The sequence below is a fragment of the Macaca mulatta genome, chromosome 4 (genome assembly GCF_049350105.2).
Source record: "Macaca mulatta isolate MMU2019108-1 chromosome 4, T2T-MMU8v2.0, whole genome shotgun sequence".
NCBI classification, from domain to species: Eukaryota; Metazoa; Chordata; class Mammalia; order Primates; family Cercopithecidae; genus Macaca; species Macaca mulatta.
The window spans coordinates 157,122,635-157,147,402 of NC_133409.1; the positions used below are offsets into that span (position 1 = coordinate 157,122,635).

Here is a 24,768-nt window from a genome sequence, read left to right on the forward strand (position 1 = left end):
TCCATACACAAACAAGACCTGGATTTTCTGGGCTTCCCAGACTTCCACATCTTGACTTGCTTTAAATGGGAGAGAAATAAACTTGTTTCAGCCACTGTCATTTTGGGCTATTGTATACAACGTAATCTAATATTCAAGGGTACATGAATTGCTTTTCCTTAAAAAAAAAAAAAAAAATCAGCCATAAAATCATCTTCTTTCTTTTTTCTTTTTCTCCCCATTATTTAGTTGGAGCTCTGTAACTTTTTTTTTTTTTTTGAGAAAAGGTCTTGCTCTGTCACTTAGGCTGTAATTCAGTGGCGTGACCATGACTCACTGCACCCTTGCCCTCCTAGGCTCAAGCAATCCTCGTGTCTCAGCCTCCTGAGTAGCTGAGACTAAGGCACATGCCACCATGCCCACCTAATTTATTTTCTTTTAGAGATGGGGGCCTTGCCCAGGCTAGTCTCAAAGTCCTAGCCTCAAGTGATCCTCCCATCTCAGCCTCCCAAAGTGACAGGATTATAGGTGTGAGCCACCATGCCTGGCCGCTCTGTAAGTGTCTGAATTTCATTTTGTATTTATTAGTCTGTTTATATTTTCTTTCCCTTCTTGGGTCAGTTAGGCCATTTGATTCTTTTTAAAAAGTATTTTAATCAAAAGTTTTCAAATTTATTTGCATCTAATTCTTCAAATTACTCTCAAAATTATTCTAGTATATATTCTTTTGTTCCTTTTTTTCTGTATTTTTATTAGAATAGCTAATGATTTATCTAGCAGTACTTATATTCTTTCCATAGCTTTCCTGCATCCCAATTAATGTCCAATTTGTCCAATTTTATCTTTATTCTGGCCTTCTTTATGGGTTCCACAGGTTTTTTAAAACATTTATTTAATTAAATGTTTATTTTGTTACCATCCTTTCTTATTCAGCAATCTAAGTGCTTAGTGATATAGAATTTCCTCTGAGTAGCATATGCTAGACTTTGACAATGTTAGGGAGGCCTCCCCTTTCTGGGGAAGACCACACGTAGATAACACAGGACTGTGGGACGCCAAGAGGTAGAGAAGAGCTTATGAATACCCAGATTACATCTTCACTGATCCTGCACAAAGTTGGGGTTCCTTGGTTACCCACTGGGTCCTATTCCCCAAGTCTGGGGCAGCATACTCAGACTACAGGGATATAGAACAAGTAAGACTGGGGGATAATCCTTCTTTTGGGGAGAAAAATCTTTTTTTTCTATTCATCTTAGGTTCTCCATCATTGGCCCTATAAAGTAGTCTAACAAAAGACAGATTGAGAAGACAGAAACAAAGAGAAGTTTATTAACATGTGCATTGCACAAACACGGGAGTACAGAGATGAATACTCAAAAGAGGATTTAGAACTTGGGCCTATATAGCATTTTAACAAAACAATACATTTTTTAAGTGACAAGGAAGAGGAAAAGGACTTTGAATTACTAGCGCAGTAAATTGTGGGAAGGCAACTTTTTCTTTCCCTTTTTTTTTTTTAAATAAGACTTCTCTGGTACTATGTCCAGGCTGAGAAGAGTCTAAAGTCTCTGGTGACTAACCTTTGTTCTTCCTGGAGTAGGAGGATGCCTTCACAATTTCATATCCTGCTTTTAGGCAAATAGGGAGATCGCAGAGGTATGTGTTTGTTTGTTTTTAATCTATTTTTTTCTCAATTGTCTTCAGCTCAAAATACTTATGCCAAAGATGGCATATTCTGCTACCCTTCATTTGCGAGTTACAACCTGGAGAACTTCTGACCCTGGGGAACATGGGCAATAGTCTGAACTCTTTTATGTCTTCCGTTAGGCAGAGATGGAGGCCCAGCCATGCCTCTGACATCTAGACACAACTGTTGCTTCATTTCTCCTGTTCTCAGAGGTGATGTCATAGGACCTCAACAAATATCAATAAACATTAATTTTTTTTTTTTCCTTGAGGCACAGCACAATCTTGGCTTACTGCAACTGCTGCCTCCCAGGCTCAAGCAATTCTCCTCCGTCAGCCTCCCGAGTAGCTGGGATTACAGGCGCCTGCCACCATGCCTGGCTAATTTCTGTATTTTTAGTAAAGACGGGGGTTTCACCATGTTGGCCAGGCTGGTCTTGAACTCCTGACCTCAAGTGATCCCCGTGCATCAGCCTCCTGTAGTGCTGGGATTACAGGCGTGAGCCACCACACCTGGCCATCAATTTTTATATCAACTCTAAATTATAACATTTAGCAATTTTGTGACTTTTTATGGTCATCACTAATGTTGTTTATGTTTTAGTTGTAGTCCTGTCATTACCCACTCAGGTATGGTAATTTGGTCTTTTTCAAAATGAAGTTAAGGTCTATTTGATCTTCTCTGAATCATAATGAGAACTACCAACAGTCATTTCAGCAATAACTATTTACTGAGATTTTAAAATATTTCAAGGTAACTGGTCCTAGCAGACTGGAAAATACCAACTTCTTTTCCAGAACTGAATCCCCCTTCCAAGTTCAGTTTTACTCATAATTCCCTTTTCATTTGAAGCATCTCATTGTAAGCCATTCTTAACCCTTCTCTCACACTTTGCTTGGCTATTTCTCGGGTAGAACTCGGTAAGTCTGGTAGCCTCCAGGACTGCTGCTTAGATTATTAAACAACACGTCAGTGGTTGGAAGAGTCAACGTTATTTTGATTTTCCTGTTTGGTTTGGTTTGGTTTTAAATGCAGTTGGCGGATAATTGCAGCTTTCTTTCATTCCCCACATGAGTTCAAATGGCAGCAAACAAATTAGGAGAACGCAGACCTTCTGACCTGTGGGTACCACTACTCATCACCTGAAGACCCTTGGAAATCAAAGCCCTGACCCATTAAAGACGGATAGAGACAGCAATGTATGATCATTGCTATTATCTTGCTTTGCCCCAGTCCAGGTTAACCATCTGTGGTATTTTTAGTTTCTAAGTCCATATATTCAACATAAATCAATTATATATCCACTAAAATCCCAGCACTATTCTAAGTACTAAGGAAGTGACAGCGAAGAAAACAGACCAAACGTCTGCCCTTATGGGATTTATATTATTTTCTCTGTGCTGGTTAAACCAAGGAGCTTCTGCTCTTTTCCTTAGTCATCTGGGAGAGGCAGAAACAAAGGAGAATATTGATAAACCTGGAAATAGGGCCGGAGAGTATCAGAGAAGGAAGCCTTTGGGAAGGTAAAGATGTGGCAGCCAGTAGTGCCATTGTAAAAGGATACAACTCCGGCCTCATAGTCCAGAAAAACTCCCACAAGCAGGGGATGCTCATGCAGATGAAGGGAAGTTGGGGGAGAAGTAAGTGCTACATAGCCTTTCTTTCTGCACAGCCTGAGGGTCCAGAATCCAGACTGAGGCTCTTGCTTCATGCCAGTGCCCCTCTGCACATTTTCCATACAAACTCCTAAATCCCACCCAGTTCCTTCGCCAACATCCACTTCAAAGTAGCGTCTCCCTGAGGTGAAGCCTTCAGAACCCAAGACACAGGGGAAGGCAGTAAATCTCCTGGAAGATATGTTCTGATTCTCCTGGGTGTATCCACGAGTCACTTGTCTCCGATCCTCAGAGATAATTAGTTCATGATGAGCTGTATCTGGATCCAGAGTCACATTAACTGCAAAACAAAACAAAACAAACAAAAATACTTTTGTTGGTGTGAAGAACACAAGTTATTTTAGTTTATTTTTTATTTTTTTGAGACGGAGTGTTGCTCTGTCACCCAAGCTGGAGTATACTGGCACTATCTCAACTCACTGTAACCTCTACCTCCCAGATTCAGGCAATTCTCCTGCCTCAGCCATCTGAGTAGCTGGGACTACAGGTGCGCACCACCACAACTGGCTAATTTTTTAAAATTTTCTGTAGAAATGGGGTTTCGCCATGTTGACCAGGCTGGTCTCAAACTCCTGACCTCAAGTGATCCACCCGCCTCAGCCTCCCAAAGTGCTGGGATTACACAGGTGTGAGCCACCATGCCCAGCCACAAGTTATTTTCAATAAAACCAGCCTGTGTTCAAACCCAAGTATTGTTTCTTATAAACTGTGTGAGCTTAGGCAAATCATTTAACTCTCTGAGCCTCAGTTTGTTAACTATAAAGTGGAAATTACCATAGTTGTTGCAGAGAATGGTGGGTAGGATTGAACAAGCTTATGTTTGCTTAATGCTTGGTAAAATTCCTGGTACATGGTAAGCACCTAATAAGTGGTAGTTGTTGGGGTGATTGGACCCGACACCAGGCCGTGGGGGCTACAAAGCCCGGCAAGGTCAAAGGTATGAGAAAAGACAAGCTAAGAGTGCATACAGTGGGTCCAGCAGGCCAGCGCTAGATTGGAGGCTGTGAAGGCCCCGAGCTCTGGGAGTCCACACTATTTATTGGGGATCAAGCAAAGAAGCAGGTGGTGAGGATGTGAGGGTAAACAGGTGAGGGCATGAGGACATGGGGGTAGAAAGGTAGTGGTGCATTAAGCGTAGCTGTGATGGTTTAGCATTTTCTTTGACACGTATAGAATATGGTCTGCTGCTTGAGATAATGGAGGACATGTTTATGAGTAAGAAGCAAGGAACCAACAAGTCTGTGCACATTCCAGAGGCTATGAGGGGTTTTATGCCCTGAGCCCTGTGTTCCATCCAAGCCACAAGGGGTTTTAGGCCCTGGGCGTAGATTTGTGGTGCGGCAGGGCAGCCTTCCACCTTTTGGCGCAGAGTTTGGTGTTCCAAAGGCCACGAGGGGTTCTGGACCCTGGATCCCAGACACCTTCCAAGACTCTTTTACATTATGACAGAGAACCAGTCCTACCTCAGCTCTTCTAGCAACATGCAGCAATAATGATATCATCGACATCATCTTCGTCTTAGTTATTCAGGGATGCCAAGGTACAGAACTAACCAGTTAATATGGTTACCATCCTGTCCAAAGTTCTTCTCCCATGCAGGACTTCCAGGAATCATGAAACAGTTGAGCAGAAAGATACCTTTTCCTTTCTCTACTGAATAACCACCAACATTGGGAATCAGAGAAGGAAAATGACTCAGCTAATGTCTTAGCTTGTTATTGGAAGACCCAGGTCTCATGACACATGCCTAGTCCCATGACTTTTAATTGTAAGCTCTTCTCTTTCCCCTCAGATAATGTTCCATAAGCATTAGTATGAGATAATAATACACTGAGGACCAATATACATGAAAAACATCAGACTAGAATCAAACAAGACAGAAAAAAACTCTGATAACCTAAAGTGAGATACTGGACAGTATGCAGTTTTAAAAATAAAAAATGGTAATAGGATGTTCTAACAAGAGAGTTAAGAAACCACCGTGCTACTGAGTTAAATATTGCTCAGTTGGTCTGTGACAATTAAGGAATTCAAGTATTCAGAAACATCTCCTGTGCTGGATGCTCTGTTTGTTCTTCCAAATCATTCCCTCACTTTTCCCTGTCGTGTTCTGTGCCCGGGAAGGCTGACGTGGACACATTAACCAGGCTTTCTGCCCTCTGGCTTCTGCTTGGTTCAGTCAATGGGAAGCACCAGAGGAGACCATAGGGCACAAAGCAGCAGCCTTGGGAGTATTCAGTGCCTCAGTCCCATGCCACTGGCTATGATTTGGAGGGTCTGCATTCCTCTGCCTCTGGGCATGCTCTTGTATAGTTACGGCTCCCTACACCTGCCACTTGAGGCCCAGAGGAGGTGATGGCTCTCTAACTGTTCCTAGCTCGATGGTTCTCTAACTGTTCCTAGCTCTGGGTGCTTCCTGTTCCTTGTGGATTTCCCAACTCCTCACCTTTGTAAATAGCCTCTTTTTCAAACTCTATTCAGTCAGCTGTTAATCAGCCTGACTCACAGAAGTTTGGGGTTTCAATTCATATTACCTGAATGACCCAGGAAAACCCATGTTGAGAAATTAAAATGTTTACAGGGTGGTAATACCACTTAAGAGAAAAAATATCAATTGGATTTTTAAAATTCCACCTATCTATTGGTGTGACACATAAACAAAAACATATAGAAAGATTGGAAGTTAAAAGATAGATAATATAGTCATATACTGTTGTAGTTATGTAAGTATATCAAAAGATACTAAGAGCATTATTAAGAATGGAAGGAGGGCCGGGTGTGGTGGCTCATGCCTGTAATCCCAGCACTTTGGGAGGCCAAGGCAGGAGGATCACTTGAAGCCAGGAGTTCAAGACCAGCCTGCCCAACATGGTGAAACTCTGGCTCTACTAAAAATACAACAATTAGATGCGCATTGTGGCACATGCCTGTAATCCCAGCTACTTGGAAGGCTAAAGCACAAGAATCACCTGAACCGGGGAGGCAGAGGTTGCAGTGAGCTGAGATTTCACCACTACACTACAGCCTGGGTGACAGAGCAAGATTCTGTCTCAAAAAAAAAAAAAGGGAAGAATGAAAGGAGTCACCCAAAAAAGATAACACAATTCTAAACGTGAATGCACTAGTAGTATAGTGCATTCATGCTTAAAATTGTGTTAATATACAAAGCAAAAACTGTAGAATTATAGGAGGAATTGACAAATCTACAATCATCATCGGATATTTTAACATTCTTCTTTCCATAATTGATAGATCAGGCAGATCAAAAGAAAAAATTAAGGGAAGATATGGAAGGTCTGAACAATCTAAGAAGCCCAATCTCATAGTCAATACATAAAGCTCAGTAATTGTTTAATAATAGTAAGCAGAGAATATGCAGTTTTCTCAGGTACAGATGGAACATGTGCTAACTGAGTAAATAATAGTCAAAAAACAGTCTGAACAAATTTCAATAAATCTGTATTACACAGATCATTTTCTCTAGTCTCAATATAAGATTATAAACCAATAATAAAAGGACAACTAAAAAGATTCTAAATATTAGGAAATGTAAACTACTAATAAATCATTAGAAGACATATAGAATGGAACAATAATAAAATGTTATTTATAAAAATATACAATGGAGCTAAAGCAGAATTTTAAGGAAAATTTGTAGGCTTTAAATGCTTATCTTAGAAAAATTAAAAAACTGAACATTAATGAGCTAAGCATCTAATTTAAATGTTCAAAAGAACATAGAAAACCCAAATATAATTTTTTAAAAAGAAAAAATAGATACTAAACAATGTAACAGTGAAGTTAAAACCAGAATGCAATAAAGAGGAAAAAAAAAAGTAGCATCTTTAAAAAAAAGTAAATAAAATAGACATACCTCTAATGAGATTTATCAAAGTAAGAAGGCACAAATGGAATGAATACAGAAAATTTTTAAATACTACAGAACTTTATAATAAATCTTACGCTACTAATAAAATTGAAAGCATTGACAAAATTAATACTTCCTAGAAAAAATATTTCTGAGTAAAACTCGTTCAAAAAACAAAGAAAACATGGGCAGACCTAACATTAAAGAAATGAAATCACTACTTTAAATTTTACCAACAGATAATAAAACATGCATCTTTATCAAGCAAAAATGGATTTTGTCAGTTTTATAGGAAATTTAGAAGTCAAGGCATGAGTAATGACAATCTCATACCAAATCCTCCAAAGAATAAAAAATTATGGCACCAGCTTATAGACAGATATAGAACTCCTGCACAAAATAATATAAATAATAACAAATCAAATTTTATATATGCATCTATACATATTATATGTATATGTATTATATATGTTAACATATACATATATATGTATAGCATATGTTCTACATATTACATATGTATAGTATATGTATTTTACAATATGTAAATGAAAACTGAATGTTTAATATATTCATTTATATTGTCATATATGACATATATAATACGTTACATCAAAAACATGTACAATAATCAGGCCAGGCATAGTGGCTTATGCCTGTAATCCCAGCATATTGGGAGGCTGAGGCGGGTGAATCACTTGAGTCCAAGAGTTTGAGACCAGCGTAGTCAATATGGCCAAACTCCATCTCTACAAAAAATATGAAAAATTATCCTGGCATTGTGGTGCACACCTATAGTCCCAGCTACTCAGGAGGCTGAGGTGGGAGGATCACTTGAGCCCGGGAGGTGGAGGTTGCAGTGAGTCGAGATTGCACCACTACACTCTATCCTGGGTGGCAAAGGGAGACCCTGTCTCAAAAAAAAATTAAAAATTAGCCAGGTTTTGTGGCCTGTGCCTGTAGTCCCAGCAACTGGGGAGGCTGAGGTGGGAAGATCACTTTAGCCCAGGTGGTCGAGCCATGATCCCACCACTGTACCACTTGGCTTGGACAACACAGTGACAGCCTGTCTTGAAAAAAAAAAAGAAAAAGAATATATATATATATATAAAAACACACACACATACAGTAATCTATATATATATTATATGTACAAATCAATGCTTGACTTTTATATATAATATATATTACATATTATTAGATATATAGTATTCATTCTCTATAGAAAGATAGATAGATACAGATATAGACATAGTATCCTCTCTCTATATATATTAGAGAGAGGATACTATATATATATCTATAGTATATAGAGACTTGCTGTCTCAAAAAATTTTAAAATTTAAAAATCAGCCAGATATGGTGGCCCATGCCTATAGTCCCAGCTACTGGGGAGGCTGAAATGAGAGGATCGCCATTGATCCTCTCATTGGTTGAGCCATAATCGCACTGCTGCACCACTCAGGCTGGGAGATGGAGCAAGAGCTGAGGTGGGAGGATATAGATATAAACATACAAATAAATATATATAGAGAGAATACTATATGTGTGTGTGTATATATATATTATGAAGACACTGGTGGGATGATTTCATTACCAATTGGACCAAAAATCCAGGTGTGGAGTCAACATGCGACGTTGTTGTTGACTGAGCTGGCAGAGCACTGGTCATAGTTATGGGAAAAGAAGGTCTCCAATGAAACATACTTAACAAAATATATGAACTTGCTTTCCACGTAGAGAGTTCTGGTGTGTATGTAGCCTCCTCTCACTAACCTAGCAATTGTCTTCGTCATCATTATAATGCTATCAAAGCATAGATGACAGCTAAATTTTTTTGTCTTTTTCTTCTTCTTCCTCTTCCTCCCCCTCCCCCACCTCCTTCTCTTCCTCCTCCTCCTTCATCTCCTTTTTTTTTTTTGAGATGGAGTCTCACTCTGTCACTCAAGCTAGAGTCCAGTGGCACAATCTCAGCTCACTGCAACCTCTGCCTTCTGGGTTCAAGCAATTCTGCCTAAGCCTCCTGAGTAGCTGGGACTACAGGTACACACCACCACGCCTGGCTAATTTTTGTGTTTTTAGTAGAGATGGGGTTTCACTATGTTGACCAGGCTGGTCTCGAACCCCTGCCCTCAAGTGATCCTCCCACCTCGGCCTCCCAATGTGCTGGGATTACAGGCGTGAGCAACTATACCTGGCCCCCTCCTTTAAGAGACAGGGTCTAGCTCTGTTGCCCAGGCTGGGTACAGTGGTGTGATCATAGCTTACCGCAGCCTTGAACTCCTGGGCTCAGGAGATCCTCCTGCCCTAGTCTCCCCAGTAGATGGAACTACAGGCATAACACATGGGGCTAATAAAATTAATTAGGTGATAAAATTCACTGCCCACTGATGACTAAGCTCTTTGGAAACAGAAGACACAGACTTTGAAGGAAAATGTGTCTACTTAATTTTGAAACCCTATAAAACAGGATGAAAATGCAAAATGCCATCCACATGCCAGAAGACATCAGCCATAATAAGTTCCCATAAATCAATAAGGAAAATAACCCAATAAAAATTATTAAACCACAGTAAATCATGGGTAAATCACAGAAGCCTGAAGGGCTAATGGACAAAAAGAATCTCAGTCTCACTACTGAAATCAGAAAAGCACAAATTAAGTACACAATTAGGTACCCTTTTAAATCCGTAAGACTATCAAAATCATAAATTATATAAGTAAAGACTCAGGGAGTTTTGGAGGAGTGAGAGCTCTTATATTGCTGGTGGGGTAGAATTGGAACAATTTCAAGATCTGTAGTATCTGGTAAAATTATGATGTGCATCCCCCACACCAGCATGTCACTCCAAGGTATCTCCCTGGAGGAAACATTCACAGGACACAAAGAAGCATGGATAAGAATGTTCACAGTAGTATTGTTTGCAACAGCAACAACAAAAAAACCCAACTCTACACACAGCCTCAATGCCCAGTCCACAAGGCAGTGGATTAAATACACTTCAGGCTGGAGATGGTGGTTTGTGCCTGTAATCCCAACACTTCGGGAGGCCGAGGTGAGAGGATTGCTTGAGCCTGGGAGTTCAAGACCAGCCTGGACAAAATAAAGAGATATTGTTTCTACAAAAAGAAAAAAAAAAAAAAAATTAAAATTAGCCAGATGTGGTGGTGCTTGCCTGTGGTCCCTGCCTGTGGTCCCAGCTACTGGGGAAGCTGACGTGGAAAGATTGCTTAAGCCCAGGAATTTAAGGCTGCAGGGAGCCATGATGGGGGCCATTGCACTCCAGCCTGGGTGACAGAGTTAAAACCTGTCTAAAAGAGATAAGTAAATAACACTTTGTATTTTCTGCCACATTGCAGAATGGTAAGAGAGTGCTTTCTAGATTCTAGACTCTTTCTATGCCTACCTTCTAGTTATGAGATCCTACAACACTCACTTAACCTCTCTCTGTCATATTTCCTTATCTATAAAGCAAAAATGCCCCATATAGAGAGGACTGTGATATAATAAAACAAAAACCAAGAAAAGTAAAGCTTTTCTAATCTGTCACAGACTAAAAAAGTGTTCAGTATATGTGGGTCATTATTCCTGGTGCTGGTAGGAGTTATGTTACAACTTTGAGTCAAGTAATATGGTACCATATATTAAGATTAACAACAACCTCAGCAATCCCGGTTTGGGGTATGTTCCCAAAAGAAATGAAAGTACCAGGATAAAAGGGTGCATGGACTAGAAAGTTTTTGTAGCAATGTTGTAATAACTAAGTTCTAGAAACAGCCTGAAGCTCCATCAGTAGGGATATGGTTACATATATTTATTATATACTTATGGAATATTAGACATAAAAAAGTAATGAGTAACATAGAAGAGACAGATTATATATATTACATGTTTGTACAAACTTAGGGAAAGATATAGGTTACCCTACCTAGAGAAGTCAGATTGGAGAGGGGTGGGAGAAACCTTGAACTTTCTGTTTATATTCTTTATATTGTTTGACTGATTAAAATTTATTTGTTGCATCTGCTTGAAGGCAATGTAAAATAAAATAAATAAACATACATTTAAAAATAAAAATAAAATTTATTCATATCACTTTTGTAATAAGAGAAATTTTAGGCCAGGTGCAGTGGCTCACACTTGTAATCCTAGCACTTTGGGAGGCTGAGGTGGGCAGATCACGTGAGGTCAGGAGTTCAAGACCAGCCTAGCCAACATTGTGAAACCTCATCTCTACTAAAAATACAAAAATCAGCCAGGGGTGGTGGTACGTACCTGTAATCCCAGCTACCCTGGAGGCTGAGGCACTGGAACCCGGGAGGCAGAGGCTGCAGTGAGCTGAGACTGTGCCACTGCAAGCCAGCCTGGGCAACAGAGCGAGACTCCATCTCAAAAAAAATTTTAAAAAAAGAAAAATTTTAATAAACAGTGTTTAAGAGGGGAGAAATATTTCATTAAAAGATAAGCCCATTTAAGAAATAATTTCACTTGACCCAGAAGGTGGAGCTTGCAGTGAGCTGAGATCACGCCTCTGCACTCCAGTCTGGGCGACAGAGTGAGACTCTGTCTCAAAAAAAAAAAAAAAAAAGAGTTTCACTTGAACCGTATTATGATTCCTTCTGTAAAAGATGAGAGGAGGCAAATTAACTCAGTGAAATCCCAGCAAAACTTACACAAAGTCTTGTTCTTCCTTCCTGTCATCTGTATAGGATGAAATACAGAGTGCTTTTGGGTTTTGTTGTTGTTTGTTGTTGTGTATTTGAGGGGAACACAGGTCTATAATTCCTTATCTGAAATCCCTGGAACAAAATGGGCTTTGCAATTCAAATTAGTTTAGAAGTTATAAAGGCAAAAAAAAAAAAAAAAATGCATATACTCTAAATTTCAACCCCATCAGGGCCTAAGGCAGAGCCTTGTAATCAAATTCATCAATATATCTGCAGCAAAACATTTATTCAAATTAAGTGGGATAAATAAAGACTTTTAAATAGTCTCATCTCAGTGCAGTTCAGGGTTGGCCACTGTGGAAGACAGACTCAAGGGTGGCCTTCTATGATTTCTGCCTCTTAGTGTTCACACTCTCATAAAATTGCTTGTCTTTGAGTGTGAGAAGGGCTTATGAATTGCTTTTGACCAATAGGATATGGCAAAGATGATGGAATATAATTTCTAAGATTACATTTCATTATGTAAGACTCCATCTTGCTATCAGATTTTCTCTAAAGAGTCTGTCTCCTGAGCTCTCTCTGAAGAAATAACTGGCCATGTTAGACGCCCGTGTGCAAAGAGCTGAGGGGTGGCCTGTAGAAGCTGAGGGCAACCTCCAGCCAATAGCCAGAAATAACCAGGGCCCAAAGTCCTGCAACCATCAGGAAAGAAATTCTGCCTGCTACCTCAGTGAGCTTGGAAGTGGATTCTTCCTCAGCCTAGCCTCCAGGTAAGAACACAGCCTGACCAGTATCTTAATTGCAGCCTTGTCAGACCCTAAGCAGTGGGCCCAACTAAGCTGTGCCCAGATTCCTGAACCACAAAAATTGAGATAATATATGGGTGTTGTATTAAGGTTCTAAATTATGGTAATTTGTTTGTACTAACAGATAACTAATGTAACCACCAAATCATTTCAGGTTAGGCCACATTTTTGCAGCCCAATGAATCATGATAAAACTTTCCATTTTCAGGGATTTTTTGATTTTGTACTTATGAATACAAATTTGTGAAAGTATGGTCAGTACTGATTTAAAAAAATCAAGGGAGCAGGAAACTCAGTAAATGGTTCTAACATTTCGGAATCTGTAAATTGGTTGTAACATTTATCATCTGTGTTATCTAAGTCAAGTTCCTAAAATATGTGAATGATAGGCTGTCATACTCACCTACCTTTCTTGCATTGCTCTAAGAGTTGGCTGATCTATTAATAATAAACACTATGATCAGATCTAATACCAGGATGTGGTATTATGATCATCTATCAGTTACGGTGCTAAGCACTTTGTACATGTTGATGCATTTAATTTTGATGACAACTCAATGAAGTGGGGGCTGTTAATATTTTCATTTTTCAGAGGGGAAAACCAAGTCACTTGGAGTAACATGGGTAATAAGTGAAAGAATAAGAATTTGAAAGGTTTGTGCAGATAACCAGAATGCAATGCTCACTCACATCTAAGCAGTGAATCATACTAACTAGAGAAGGTATGAAGGCGCTACTGAAATTAACTAAACAACCTCTCTGGCTGTGAGCCTGCTGACGGACAGGTGGTAAACTTGGTTACTGCATAAGGCCCCTTCCATCCACAGTATTTAGAAATTCTTTAGTGCACATACCTCGATGACTGCTTAACATTTTCTTCACATCAAAGTAAAGCTCAGAAACATTGCACATAGTATGAAGTTCCAAGGAGACGGCCTCTGATGTTTCCAGTTTCACAGCCCAACTCCTAGAACAACCAGAGGCCAGAGATTTCTTCAGAGGTGCATTCCATCCAGTTCTATATACACATGCCCCTCCCCTCCTGCATTCATACAGGACTTACCTGCTCAAAGTGTCATTCACATTCTATAAAGAAACAAAAAGAAAAGGTGAGCATGGGAACATCAGTATTTCATGGGGCTTGTCATGCAGAGCTATTCTTCTTTGCTTTTCCCAAAGAAGAGAGTTACCCTGGTCTTAGATATTGATGGATACCCAAATAAAGTAATTCCCACAAGTCTTAGATGTTGATGGATACCCAGATGGAATAATTCCTACCAGCTTCTGGGAGATTCAGCATGGCAGGATGTTTATCAACATTTGCATCTATTCTCATCCTTGCTGAAGCATGAGGGCCAGGAGCTTTGTCCATGCTCCCTCTGTCAAGACTAGCTTTTGGTGATCGGATTTCCTTCACAGTGAGCCCAGATTAGAGAACACATAAGGTCCTTAGCGATGAATCTGTGCACAGCCCTGAGACTGGGCCACTAAGATGGTGGCAACAGGTATCACACAGTGGTAAAGCAATCATGCTATACACTCAACCTTACAGTATAGTCACCAATCCTGTTAGTTAGAACCAGAATTAATGGCTCCAGATGTTTATCTTCATACAGATAGAGCTGTAGATTGTACCATAACAGCTCTGGAGCAAGGGTTCTACAAGCAAATCAGGGAACGGGTTATCACTCATTTTGGCTGCCCCACTTCATCACCCATCAGTCACCTAGCAGAGTATTTCAGGAGAGAGTTGACAGCCAGGTTCTGTGCACATGGGCCAAGGAGACAAACAGTGGTGGATGTTATCCCATGGTTCCATTTGGCCAAGCTATGTTCCCTCAGAAGTTTATTTTTCTAATTGACATAAAGGTACCCCATAGATTAGTGAAGGCTAGCCTGATGGCACTGATGTATATCTAAAAGAAACATTACTCTATCTTCCCATGCTTCATTATCATTCTCCTTTAATAGCACAATAACATACCTTTTTTCCCTACTCCAAATAAACAGCCTCACCTGCAGCAATTTCTGGGCTGAGCCCTGACATTTTTCCTCCAGTTCCTGAATATGGCTCTTGAGTTCATTGCTCTTCAGCCCCAGACCAACCTCATAGTCCCTCAGTCTACTCAGAGTCTGTTGTTCTTCTTTCTCCAGTTTCCAGAGATAAGACTTCTCTTCCTCATGTAGGAAACACTGGAGATTCTTAAAGTCAGACTGGATTTTTTGTCTCTGAATCTGTACCTTCTCCTAGAGTCAAGAAAGTATGGTCAAAAGGTGGAAATAAACCAAATGTCCATCTATGGATGAATGGATAAACAACAATGAAAGTCTGACACACGCTACTACATGATAAGCTTTGAAGACGTTCAAGCAAAATAAGCCAGAAAAAAAAGGGCAAATATTGTAAGACTTTGCTTATACAAGGTATCTAGAATAGTTAAGTTCATAAAGACAGGAAGTAAAATAGTGGTTGCAAGGTGTTGACAAGATGGAAAAACGAGTTATTGTTTAATGGGTAGTGAGTTTCAGTTTAGAAGATGAAAGATGAAACTGAGTTGCAGTTTGGAAATGGGAATGGTGATAGTTGCACAACAATGTAACAATGTAAAAGCACTTAATTCTACTGAACTGTATACTTAAAAGTGGTTAAATGCTTAAGTGTTATATATATTTTCACACACACACACACACACACACAATCAGCCACTGGGACATTATTTTCTCATGAGTCACTGAAGCTGGAAGAATGTCCCAGTTTCCTGCTGCAGGGTCATGTGTGGGAGGCAGGCACTCAGACGTGGAAGAGGTTGTCTCAGATTCCTTATAGTCACCCAATTAATTTCCTTATTCCTCAGCCAACACACAGGAGAAAGCTGGGTTAGGAGTGCTAGATAACTTAATTATGAAACTAGGGCCAAGTTCAAACACTTTATCAGTTACAAGGATAAAAATAAATTTTTACTTATGATTTAAGAAGTTAGATTTCTGAGTCTGAGTGATTTTCTTGAAGTAAAAGCTTATAATGAACATTACCAAGACTGGATTTTAAGACAACCAGGCTGGTAAGAGGGTCCATAATTCTTGGCAGGGGGAGCTCTGAGTTTGGCAGGTATTTATTATGGTTAACTGAGAAATATTTTTCTACTACCCTAGGGTCATCTTAAGCATTCCTATGTGTAAGACTGACAGAAATCAAGTGAAAGTTTCATCTGAGGAGATGTAAAGTTGCAATTTCCATTAATGCTGTCTAAATTAATGCAGTGGGAGTGTGTATTCAGGGCAACTTGAATCTATGTTCTCGGACTGCAGTCTTCAAACATGGCCCAAATAAACTCTCTACTTATCTTAAAAATATAAAAATTAAAAAATAAAAATAAATCCACACAGTGTTTCGATGACTACGATGTAGAAGAAGGGTCTTTGACTTAGGATGAGGTGGAATTTTTGTGTAGGAGACAGGTACAGCTTTAACTCTTGTATAGACGGGTTTTCATATATGTTAGTTACAATCAAGGTCTTCCCCATTGCCCAAGATCCTAGAAATGAGGGAACTAAGAGTGTACTCAGGAGCTCAAGAGCAACATCCACAAACAAAGATCAGGGTAGAAGTTAGAAAGGACCCCTGAAAGAGGGAAAATCGGTAATCAGCTTTGTGGGATTTTACTGCAAGCTAGTGAATTATATAAATATAAAGGTTGGTGCAAAAGTAATTGTGGTTTTTGCCTTTACTTTAATGGCAAAAACCGCAATTACTTTTGCATGAACCTAAATATTTTCATGAAAGAATGTGGCTCTGATAATGTGGAGGTTGGTCAGCCATGGAAATAGTCTGAGAGACGCTGCGGTTTGTAGTTGCAAGTGTGTAGGTTGTTGCATTACTTCTGATGTACTTATAAATCAAGTATAGGCCAGGTGCAATGGCTCACACCTGTAATCCCAGCACTTTGGGAGGCTGAGGTGTGTGAATCACGAGGTCAGGAGATCGAGACTATCCTGGCCAACATGGTGAAACCCTGTCTCTACTAAAATACAAAAAATTAGCCAGGCATGGTAGCGCATGCCTGTAATCCCAGCTACTCAGGAGGCTGAGGCAGGGGAGTTGCTTGAACCTGGGAGGTGGAGGTTGCAGTGAGCTGAGATCGCACCACTGCACTCCAGCAAGACTCCATCTCAAAAAATAATAATAATTAAAAAAGAAAGAAATAAAGTATATTTCCTTCATCAGCCTCATGAGCTTGAGTAGTATGAATTTCAATCTGGAGTGATCCTGTTTTCTAAGTGTCCACAAAGGTTGGTTTCTGTACCTGTAAAGTTGAGAGCCAGATGCTCCGCTGTGGTAGAAGTGCCAGGGTAATGAGTTGAGGCCTGCAAACCAGGTTTATTTTGAGGTATTTAAAGTTTGAGACCCAGTCAATGCTTTTTCTAGGTAAATAGGCATACCAATTCTGCTTCTTCTGACTGGAGTATCAGGAATCCCAGCCAACTACGGTTTAAAGATGGAAGGGGTTGGCACTAAATTCTCATGGATGTAAACCTGGAGCCAGGGGCATAAATACAAATAATGGTTTCTCCCTTGGGTTTCATTTTTTTGACCTGGTTTAGTGAGAATAAATCATCATTGTGATTTTCCTCAATCATCCCCTATGCCTAAGCTCTAGAATGGAAAATAGCTTGAGATCAATGAAGTCAGATTCTTACTTTCCATTTAGTTATTCGTATTGCTGTGGACAGCCTCTGTTCCGTACATCTGTCTTCAAGTTGCCTCAATTTTGTCACAGCTTTCTGGAGCTTTTCCTGAAGGAAAAATTTGATCAGTGAAGGCTATTCAATTTGACTCTTCATTAGGGACCTAGGGGGAATCCCAGTTTTCTAAGATATATTTGAATAATAGTGAATATTTATTGAGTCCTCCTTGTTTTTTGCTAGAGAGCATGCTAAAGGCTATATGTGCAGGAACATACTGATCCCCTTGGCAACCCTGAATAGTTGGTAGGATTTTAAACATCATTGCTGTGCTGTAGAAAATGAGACTAAGAAAGGGGTAAAATAACTTGCCCAAAGGGCTATGGCTGCCAGCTGGTGGAGCATTGCACCCTCATCTGCTGACCCAGAGCCTGAGCTACACCCTCCACTAGAGTCCTGCCAGGAAAAAGTTATATATAGAACAAGGTAATCATCATCTAAAAGATTTTGTAAAATAACATGCTGAACCAAGCAAAACCAATACCAGTGTTTGGCACACATGAAATTTTGTGTCTTATGAGTCATGAAAAATCAGGATGCCAAGTGATTTGAAGCTGACCCAAATTGCTAATTGTAATCAATGCTAAAAGAATTGTCTCCTGTCCTCTCTAAACCCAACAAGTATACTCATTAATTCTCGAGCATTCTCAGGAAAGGGCTCTATGTAACTGTTTTAGCAAAAGATGACATTGTCCTTGCTATATGCCAAGTGCTATTCTATGCATTCTATATTTTAATGTCCTCAAAGCTTATAACCACCTCCTGTGTGTGTGTTTTAGGGAGGGAGGACACTGCTATTATCCCCATTTACAGATGGGGAAACCAAGGTGTCAAGACATTAAATAACGTGCCCAAAATTGCCCATCTAGTAAGTGACCAAACTCAATTTCAACATAAGCAGCCTCCTTTTCTTACTACTTGGTGGAAAAGTAATTCAAATTGGAATATCATCATTGCAGTTATTAGCTGTTCCATGGAGTTTAAGGAAGAGCTGCCATGAGCTGAGTAGGGGTCAGGATTGACATGTCCTTAGAAGGACTTAGAGCCTTCATACAAGACCACCTCTGTCTCGTGGAGGACAGAATAAGGAGCCTGACACAGGGGGCAACATTTTCCTCAAATCTAGGCAGGACAGAAAAGGAAAAAGGACATCAGGACTATGCCCATTCCTCCATGCTGCCAACAGCAAAGTCCCTCCTTCCTTAATATGCTTTCTGGCAAGAAGCCTGGATGGTACACAAAACCTCTCCCTCTGCTTCACCTTCCACAACCAAGCATTTCCAAATCTTTTACTCTTCTTCCTGAATCTTGCTTAAAATCTGCCCTCTCCTCCCTTTCTTATATGGATAGTTTGAATTTTACTCCTTGATATTCCTTTTATTATAGACATGCCAGAGTAGCTGAGCACTGTGGTTCATGCCTCTAATCCCAGCATTTTGGGAGGCTGAGATGGGAGGGAGATCAGGGGTTTGAGGCCAGTATAAGCAAGAAATCCAGACCATGTCTGTACAAAAAATAAAAAAATTATCCGGGTATAGTGGTGCATTCCTGTAGTCCTAGCTACTTGGGAGGCTGAGGTGGGAGGATTGCTTGAGCCCCAGGAGGTTGAGGCTGCAGTGAGCCGAGACTACACCATTGCACTCCAACCTGGGACACAGAGCAAGACCCTATCTCAAAAAAAAAAAAAAAGTATAGGTACCAGAGTGATATTTTCAATGTCACTGACCCTTCATTCCCCAAATGAAAATCCCCCAATAGGTGTTCAATTTTTATGTGTCCTTCAAGAGTTACTTCTGAGATGAACCACTCCCTACCCTAAATGTCCCTCCCCACCACCAAAACCAGGGACCTCCAGGCAGACATTTTTGATGGTTTATCTTCTTTACTAGACTGTAGATACCTAAAAGGTAATGGGTCTTTCTTCCCTGTTTGCAGGCCCTACTGCATGGTTTTACATATTGTGGTTTTTCAAATGATATTCATAGTGTGAAGCAAGAAAAAATGCGGGTGTTTGGTTTGAGAACAACCTGTTCTAAAGCAAGGAGAAATTCATCATAACACAGATGGATAGAGATGAGTCCAACCATCCCATTGAAGGTCAGAACGGACAGTCTAGATAATTTAGCAAGAAATCATCATAAACTATTTTTCAGAAGAATGACATGATGAAAGCTGTATTTCCAAACCATAATATTAGGTTTCAGGCTAAATCATCTCAGCTCCTGGGAGCAGGATAAGATTTGGTACTTACCAAGGCCCCCTGACCCACACACTCACCTTGTAGCCCTGGCATACATCTTCAACAAGAGCTGTGGTGTGCCCTTTGTGCTGTGGTGCCCGCTCACAGCGCCAGCAGATGAGCTGCCCCTCGTCTTCGCAGAACAGGTGGAGCTGCTCTCCGTGTTCCTCACATGACATCTCTTGATCCATCTCTTTGAGGGCTTCAATGAGGCTTCCCAGCTGCTTGTTCGGTCGGAGGCTATGCATGTGAAATGGAGCCCGACACTGGGGACAGCAGAACGTCTCCTGCCTCAGTCGCTTTTGGCTTGGGTTTTTAAAGAAGTCCGTTATACACAAGTGGCAGTAGCTGTGTCCACAGTTGATGCTTACTGGGTTCGTCATCAGGCTCAGGCAGATGGAGCAGGTGGCTTCCTCCATCATCTTCTTGGTGCTGGTGGTTGAGGCCATAGCTTTTATTGAAAAGCTCCAATGTTGGCTCTAGAGATGGAGATGAAGCAGCCAGAATTTTTACCATGATGAAAATACACCTCACCTGCACCTCTATGTGATGAGCTGGCTGCTACTGACCTCCATAGGTCTTGAAGGTTTTCCTTCCAACCCCTATTATCTCATTTTGTATTGAAGAAAAGAGGACTTAAAAGGAAGAAGCTGAGGCTGAGTTTGTTTGGGCCACGATTGAGAACTGCAACCCAGATGCAGAGTTTCAAGTTGTCCTCGTTAGCAAGCAGTTGCAAGTGGTTATTTAACGGGAAAAAAAAGCAGTTTTAAAGCCGTTTTTAAAATTGTTTACCAAGAATTTACATTAAAATAGCATAAGCTTTTGATTGGCTATACATTGTTCTTTTTATTACAAATCTCAGGAACATGTAGGTAATAGATGAGGCAGCCAGTCAGGAACAAAATGCTTTTAAACATGGGGTCTTAACTGAAGACCCATACTCCTGTCTCACTGGTCCTGATAAATTTTGCATACCTCACATAGCTCAGACTGCTCTAAACTATTTTTCTTTTCTCAGTCTTCTATTTTTTTTTTTTTTTTTCTAATGAGCCAGAGTCTCACTCTGTCGCTCAGACTGGAGTGCAGTGGTGTGATCTCGACTCACTGTAACCTCCGCCTCCCCGGTTGAAGTGATTCTCCTGCCTCAGCCTCCCGAACAGCTGGGTCTACAGTGGTGCGCCACTACGCCCAGCTAATTTTTGTATTTTTTAGTAGAGACGGGGTTTCACCATGTTGCTTGGCCAGGATGGTCTCGATCTCTTGACCTTGTGATCCACCTGCCTCAGTCTCCCAAAGTGCCGAGATTACAGGAATGAGCCACTGCACCCGGGCTCTTTTTCTTTTCTTATGAGACAAGTTCTCGCTCTCTTGCAGTGCAGTGGCATGACCACCGCTCACTGCAGCCTCGACCTCCTGGGTTCAAGCAATCCTCCTGCCTCACCCTGGCAGAGTGGCTGGGACTACAGGCATGTGCCACCATGTCCAGCTAAAGTCTTCTCTCCAGAAAGAAGAAATGCATTAGAATTTAGAGGACGCATAAACGTCTAGCTGTGTAGCTAATACAGTAGCCACTATCATGAATGGGAATTTAAATTTAACTTAATAAAAATTAAAATGAAACATTTAGTTTTTCTGTTCCACTTGCCACATTTTGATTGCTTAATAGTTGCATGTGACTAGTGGCTACATAACAGCCTCAATATACAACATTCTGTTATCACAGAAAGTTACCTTGGACCAAGTGCTGGGAGAAACAATGCAGGCTTCCTCACAAAAGCTGTAAAAGAGAGAACTCAGGGAGTGTGAAACTCTTTCCTATTCTAGTCAACTTCAAGAATAATTGGTACCACGCCGGCACGGTGGCTCACACCTGTAATCCCAGCACTTTGGGAAGCCAAGGCAGGCGGATCACCTGAGATCAGGAGTTTGAGACCAGCCTGACCAACATGGCAAAACCTCATCTCTACTAAAAATACAAAAAGTTAGCTGGGCATGGTGGTGCACACCTGTAATCCCAGTTGCTCAGGAGGCTGAGGAAGGAGAATCACTTGAGCTCTGGAGTGGGAGTTTGCAGTGAGCCCAGATTACACCACTGCACTCCAGCCTGGGTGAAAGGACAAGAATCTGTCTTAAAATAAAAAAGAATAATTGGTACCAGAATTACTCTTTGTAATTGGTAGTAACACTCATGCAATTGGGTGATCTGTGACAGATCCCACTGAAGGAGTATGGGGAGCTTCACCCCAATATATGACTCCCTGGTGTAATGAGTATTTTGAATTAAAGGCCCTTAGAGATCAGCAGATGCTGGAAGAGACTTTTCCCCTATCTACATAAAGGCCAGTCAGACTAGACAAAAAGAACACTTGTTTTTCCTTCCAACCCCTGTTATCACATTTTGTACTGAAGAAAAGAGGACTAAGAATGTAACCAGACCTAATCAGACACTTTCACAAAATAATGTCTGTCTCTCAGGCTCATTCATTTTCCAAAGAGAACCATTTACAAGTTAAACTCTGTCCCTCCATTCATTCATTCATCCTCCTGAATATTCATTTATTATCCCTAATAATCATTTACTGCCCCTCAACAGAATTACCTATATTCTCCTGATATCACCCTTCCCCTCTGAAATAAGGCTATATAAGTATTTGTATTTATAGATATATAAATATTTAAGGCTATATACTTATATAAGGCTATATAAGTATTTGTATTTATACATATATAAATATGTATATATATAAATATTATTTATACATATATAAATATATTTATACATATTTTATACTTATATATTTATACATATATAAAAATAACATTTTTATATTATATACATACATATTTATACTTATGTATTAATACATAAGTATTTATAAATAATTTAGAATACATAAGTATAATACATAAGTATTTATAAATAAGACTATATAAGTATCTACGCCCATTGGAAGAGGGGGTAATCACTCTGTGATTCTAGCCCATGTACATGTTAATAAATTTGTATGCCTTTTCTCCAATTAGCCTTCCTTTTGTGAGTTGATTTTTCAGTGAACTTTCAGAAGGCAAAGAGGAAGTGTTCCCTTGGCTTCTACACCATCATGACGATCAAATTTGACTCCACCTCGATCCCCCCCACCCCCCACAAAGAACAAAAACCAACACTGGTTAATAAGGTCGGTTGTTTTTGGTTTTTTGGGTTTTTTTTGTTTTTGTTTTTTTTGCTTTTAGGAGCAGAGGTATAATAGGCAAAAGAAAGAGAAAGGAGAATAGTGAATCCCTCTCTCTCCTGCAGAGAGAGACGGGTGCCTAAGTGGGACTTCCCTCGTTAATAAGATCTTTCTAGAGACCCAACCAGGAAGGTAATGGAAGCAATCAAGGCAACCAGAACAACCAGAAGAACTAGTTTATCCTTTTTGTGCCCTCTCCCTAAACTGAGGGAATAAGAATTGGAAAGAAGGCTGCAGAGCAGAGGGTTTGGTCCTAAGGAGCAGTTATTTCTATGGGATCAGAGCTCCTGTAGAACTGGGGAGTTCACTACTAATATCTCTTCTCCAGGACAGGACCTATCTCAAGAGACATGTTCAGAGTGATTGCAACATAAAGAGTTTGCAGACCCAAGGAGGTAGGGAAGACAGAAAGAAAATGGGGGAGGCCAGGGATAGGCAACAGAGGGGTGGCCAGGAGCAAAAAAGCCTGCCTCTTCTGAGAACCTAGCTGGGCTCTCCCTGTACCCCCCATCTCTCCCCCTGCCCGTCCCCACACCCCTACTCCTGAGAGCTGCTCTAGGACAGGGCAGAGTCAGGAGGAAGTTTGAAGAGTAATTCTTCTTTTAAATGACAGTGCCTAGAATAAAAAACAGTAATTTAATTACAGTTACCGGGTAGGCTGATTTCCTGTCACAACCAGATCAGTCTCTTGAAGCCACACAGAATTTCTTCTGATGACGTGTATTCCTTGGCGGGCTACTATACACCAGGCCCCTCTCTGCTAGGGTCACTGCGCTCCTGGGGAGAAGGGGCTCCCCTGCTTCCAAGGCTCCAGGGTTCCTGTCCTGGGCCCCACTCACCTAAGTTCTGAATCTTCTGAGATTTGGTGTAAAGTCTGGTGAAAGAAAGAGCAGGAAAGAAGCGAGAGCTGTAAAACAAAGAAAGTCCCGACCATTTTCAGAGTTGGAGTGGCCCTGCTGTCAGGAAATATATTCCCCACCCCACCTGCCACCAGTACACACTCACATATCCACTGAGAAAACCTTAGCCTGGACCTTTTCCATAACCTTCACTGCTCAGACACTTACATATTCGCTGCTGGTCCCCTCTGTAGCTGCCACTTCCTGGGTCAGGAAGTTAACTCAGACTGGATTAAACTGAGAAGTGAAACTACTGTGGGAGGCGGGGCTAATAAGATTTAGGAGAAAACTAGGGACGTTGCTCATATCATTTGCACTCAGCCTCTCCGATAAAGGAGGGGAAACGTAGGGAAAAAAAAATCCTTCTTTTACAGCAATAAAAAGAAGGAACCAATTAATAACCCAGTAAACTATCATGTGACCCCAACACAGAGTGCCTAAAAACAGGAAGCCTGCAGAGGATCAGTTCACAGACTCTGATTTGAGATCTTTCTACTTTTGCCACCAACTCCCTTGGGAGTCCTTAAGCCTTCCTAGCTGATGTTACTTTTTTGCTATTTCTGGGTTGCTTGTGGTTCTATAACTGCTCTGAAGGGTGTGGTGGAAAAAGGGGTGGTAACAGCAGTAGGACGCACTGGCATCACAAAATTCATCTGAGTCAGCTTTCTATTCTTCTCTGTCCCGTTCTGTGTCTTGATTTTCTCCTTACTGTCCTTCTGCAGGACTCAGATCTTCTTCAATAGCCGGGGTCAGCCAGGACAGAAAATAGGAGTCACTAATTGCCCAGCAGTGAGTGCCCCCAGCTTAGAGCTGTGTGGGATCCCTGGGACAATCACTCTGCTTTGTGCTCTGGGGAGAAAAGGCTGTGGGGTCCAGGGCCAAGTCCTTAATGACTCAGCTCCAGCTTCTCCACTTCAAAATGAAAGGAAAAGTACTATCACTACCCAAGTTAGAATTATTATTTCATGGGGAA

At 40.7% G+C, this 24,768-nt stretch overlaps 1 protein-coding gene across 8 annotated transcripts; it reads right to left on the bottom strand.

The window, feature by feature from the left end:
• Positions 1–1,279: 1,279 nt before the first annotated feature.
• On the bottom strand, positions 1,280–24,249 carry TRIM38 (tripartite motif containing 38). 8 transcript variants are annotated; one of them, XM_015135722.3, is made up of 8 exons: positions 23,964–24,249; positions 23,547–23,770; positions 19,705–20,145; positions 17,383–17,478; positions 14,701–14,931; positions 13,748–13,770; positions 13,539–13,651; positions 1,280–3,622 (listed from the first exon to the last, which is right to left on the bottom strand). In XM_015135722.3, the coding sequence occupies exons 3-8, from the start codon at positions 20,113–20,115 to the stop codon at positions 3,099–3,101; spliced, it is 1,398 nt and encodes a 465-aa protein (XP_014991208.3). In that variant the 5' UTR covers positions 20,116–20,145; positions 23,547–23,770; positions 23,964–24,249; the 3' UTR covers positions 1,280–3,098. The 8 variants fall into 8 exon arrangements, with proteins under 8 accessions (XP_014991208.3, XP_028703616.2, XP_077857003.1 ...); XM_028847783.2 differs by having other exon boundaries at positions 23,547–23,803; positions 23,964–24,234; XM_078000877.1 differs by having other exon boundaries at positions 23,736–23,803; positions 23,964–24,126.
• Between the last annotated feature and the right edge of the window lie 519 nt (positions 24,250–24,768).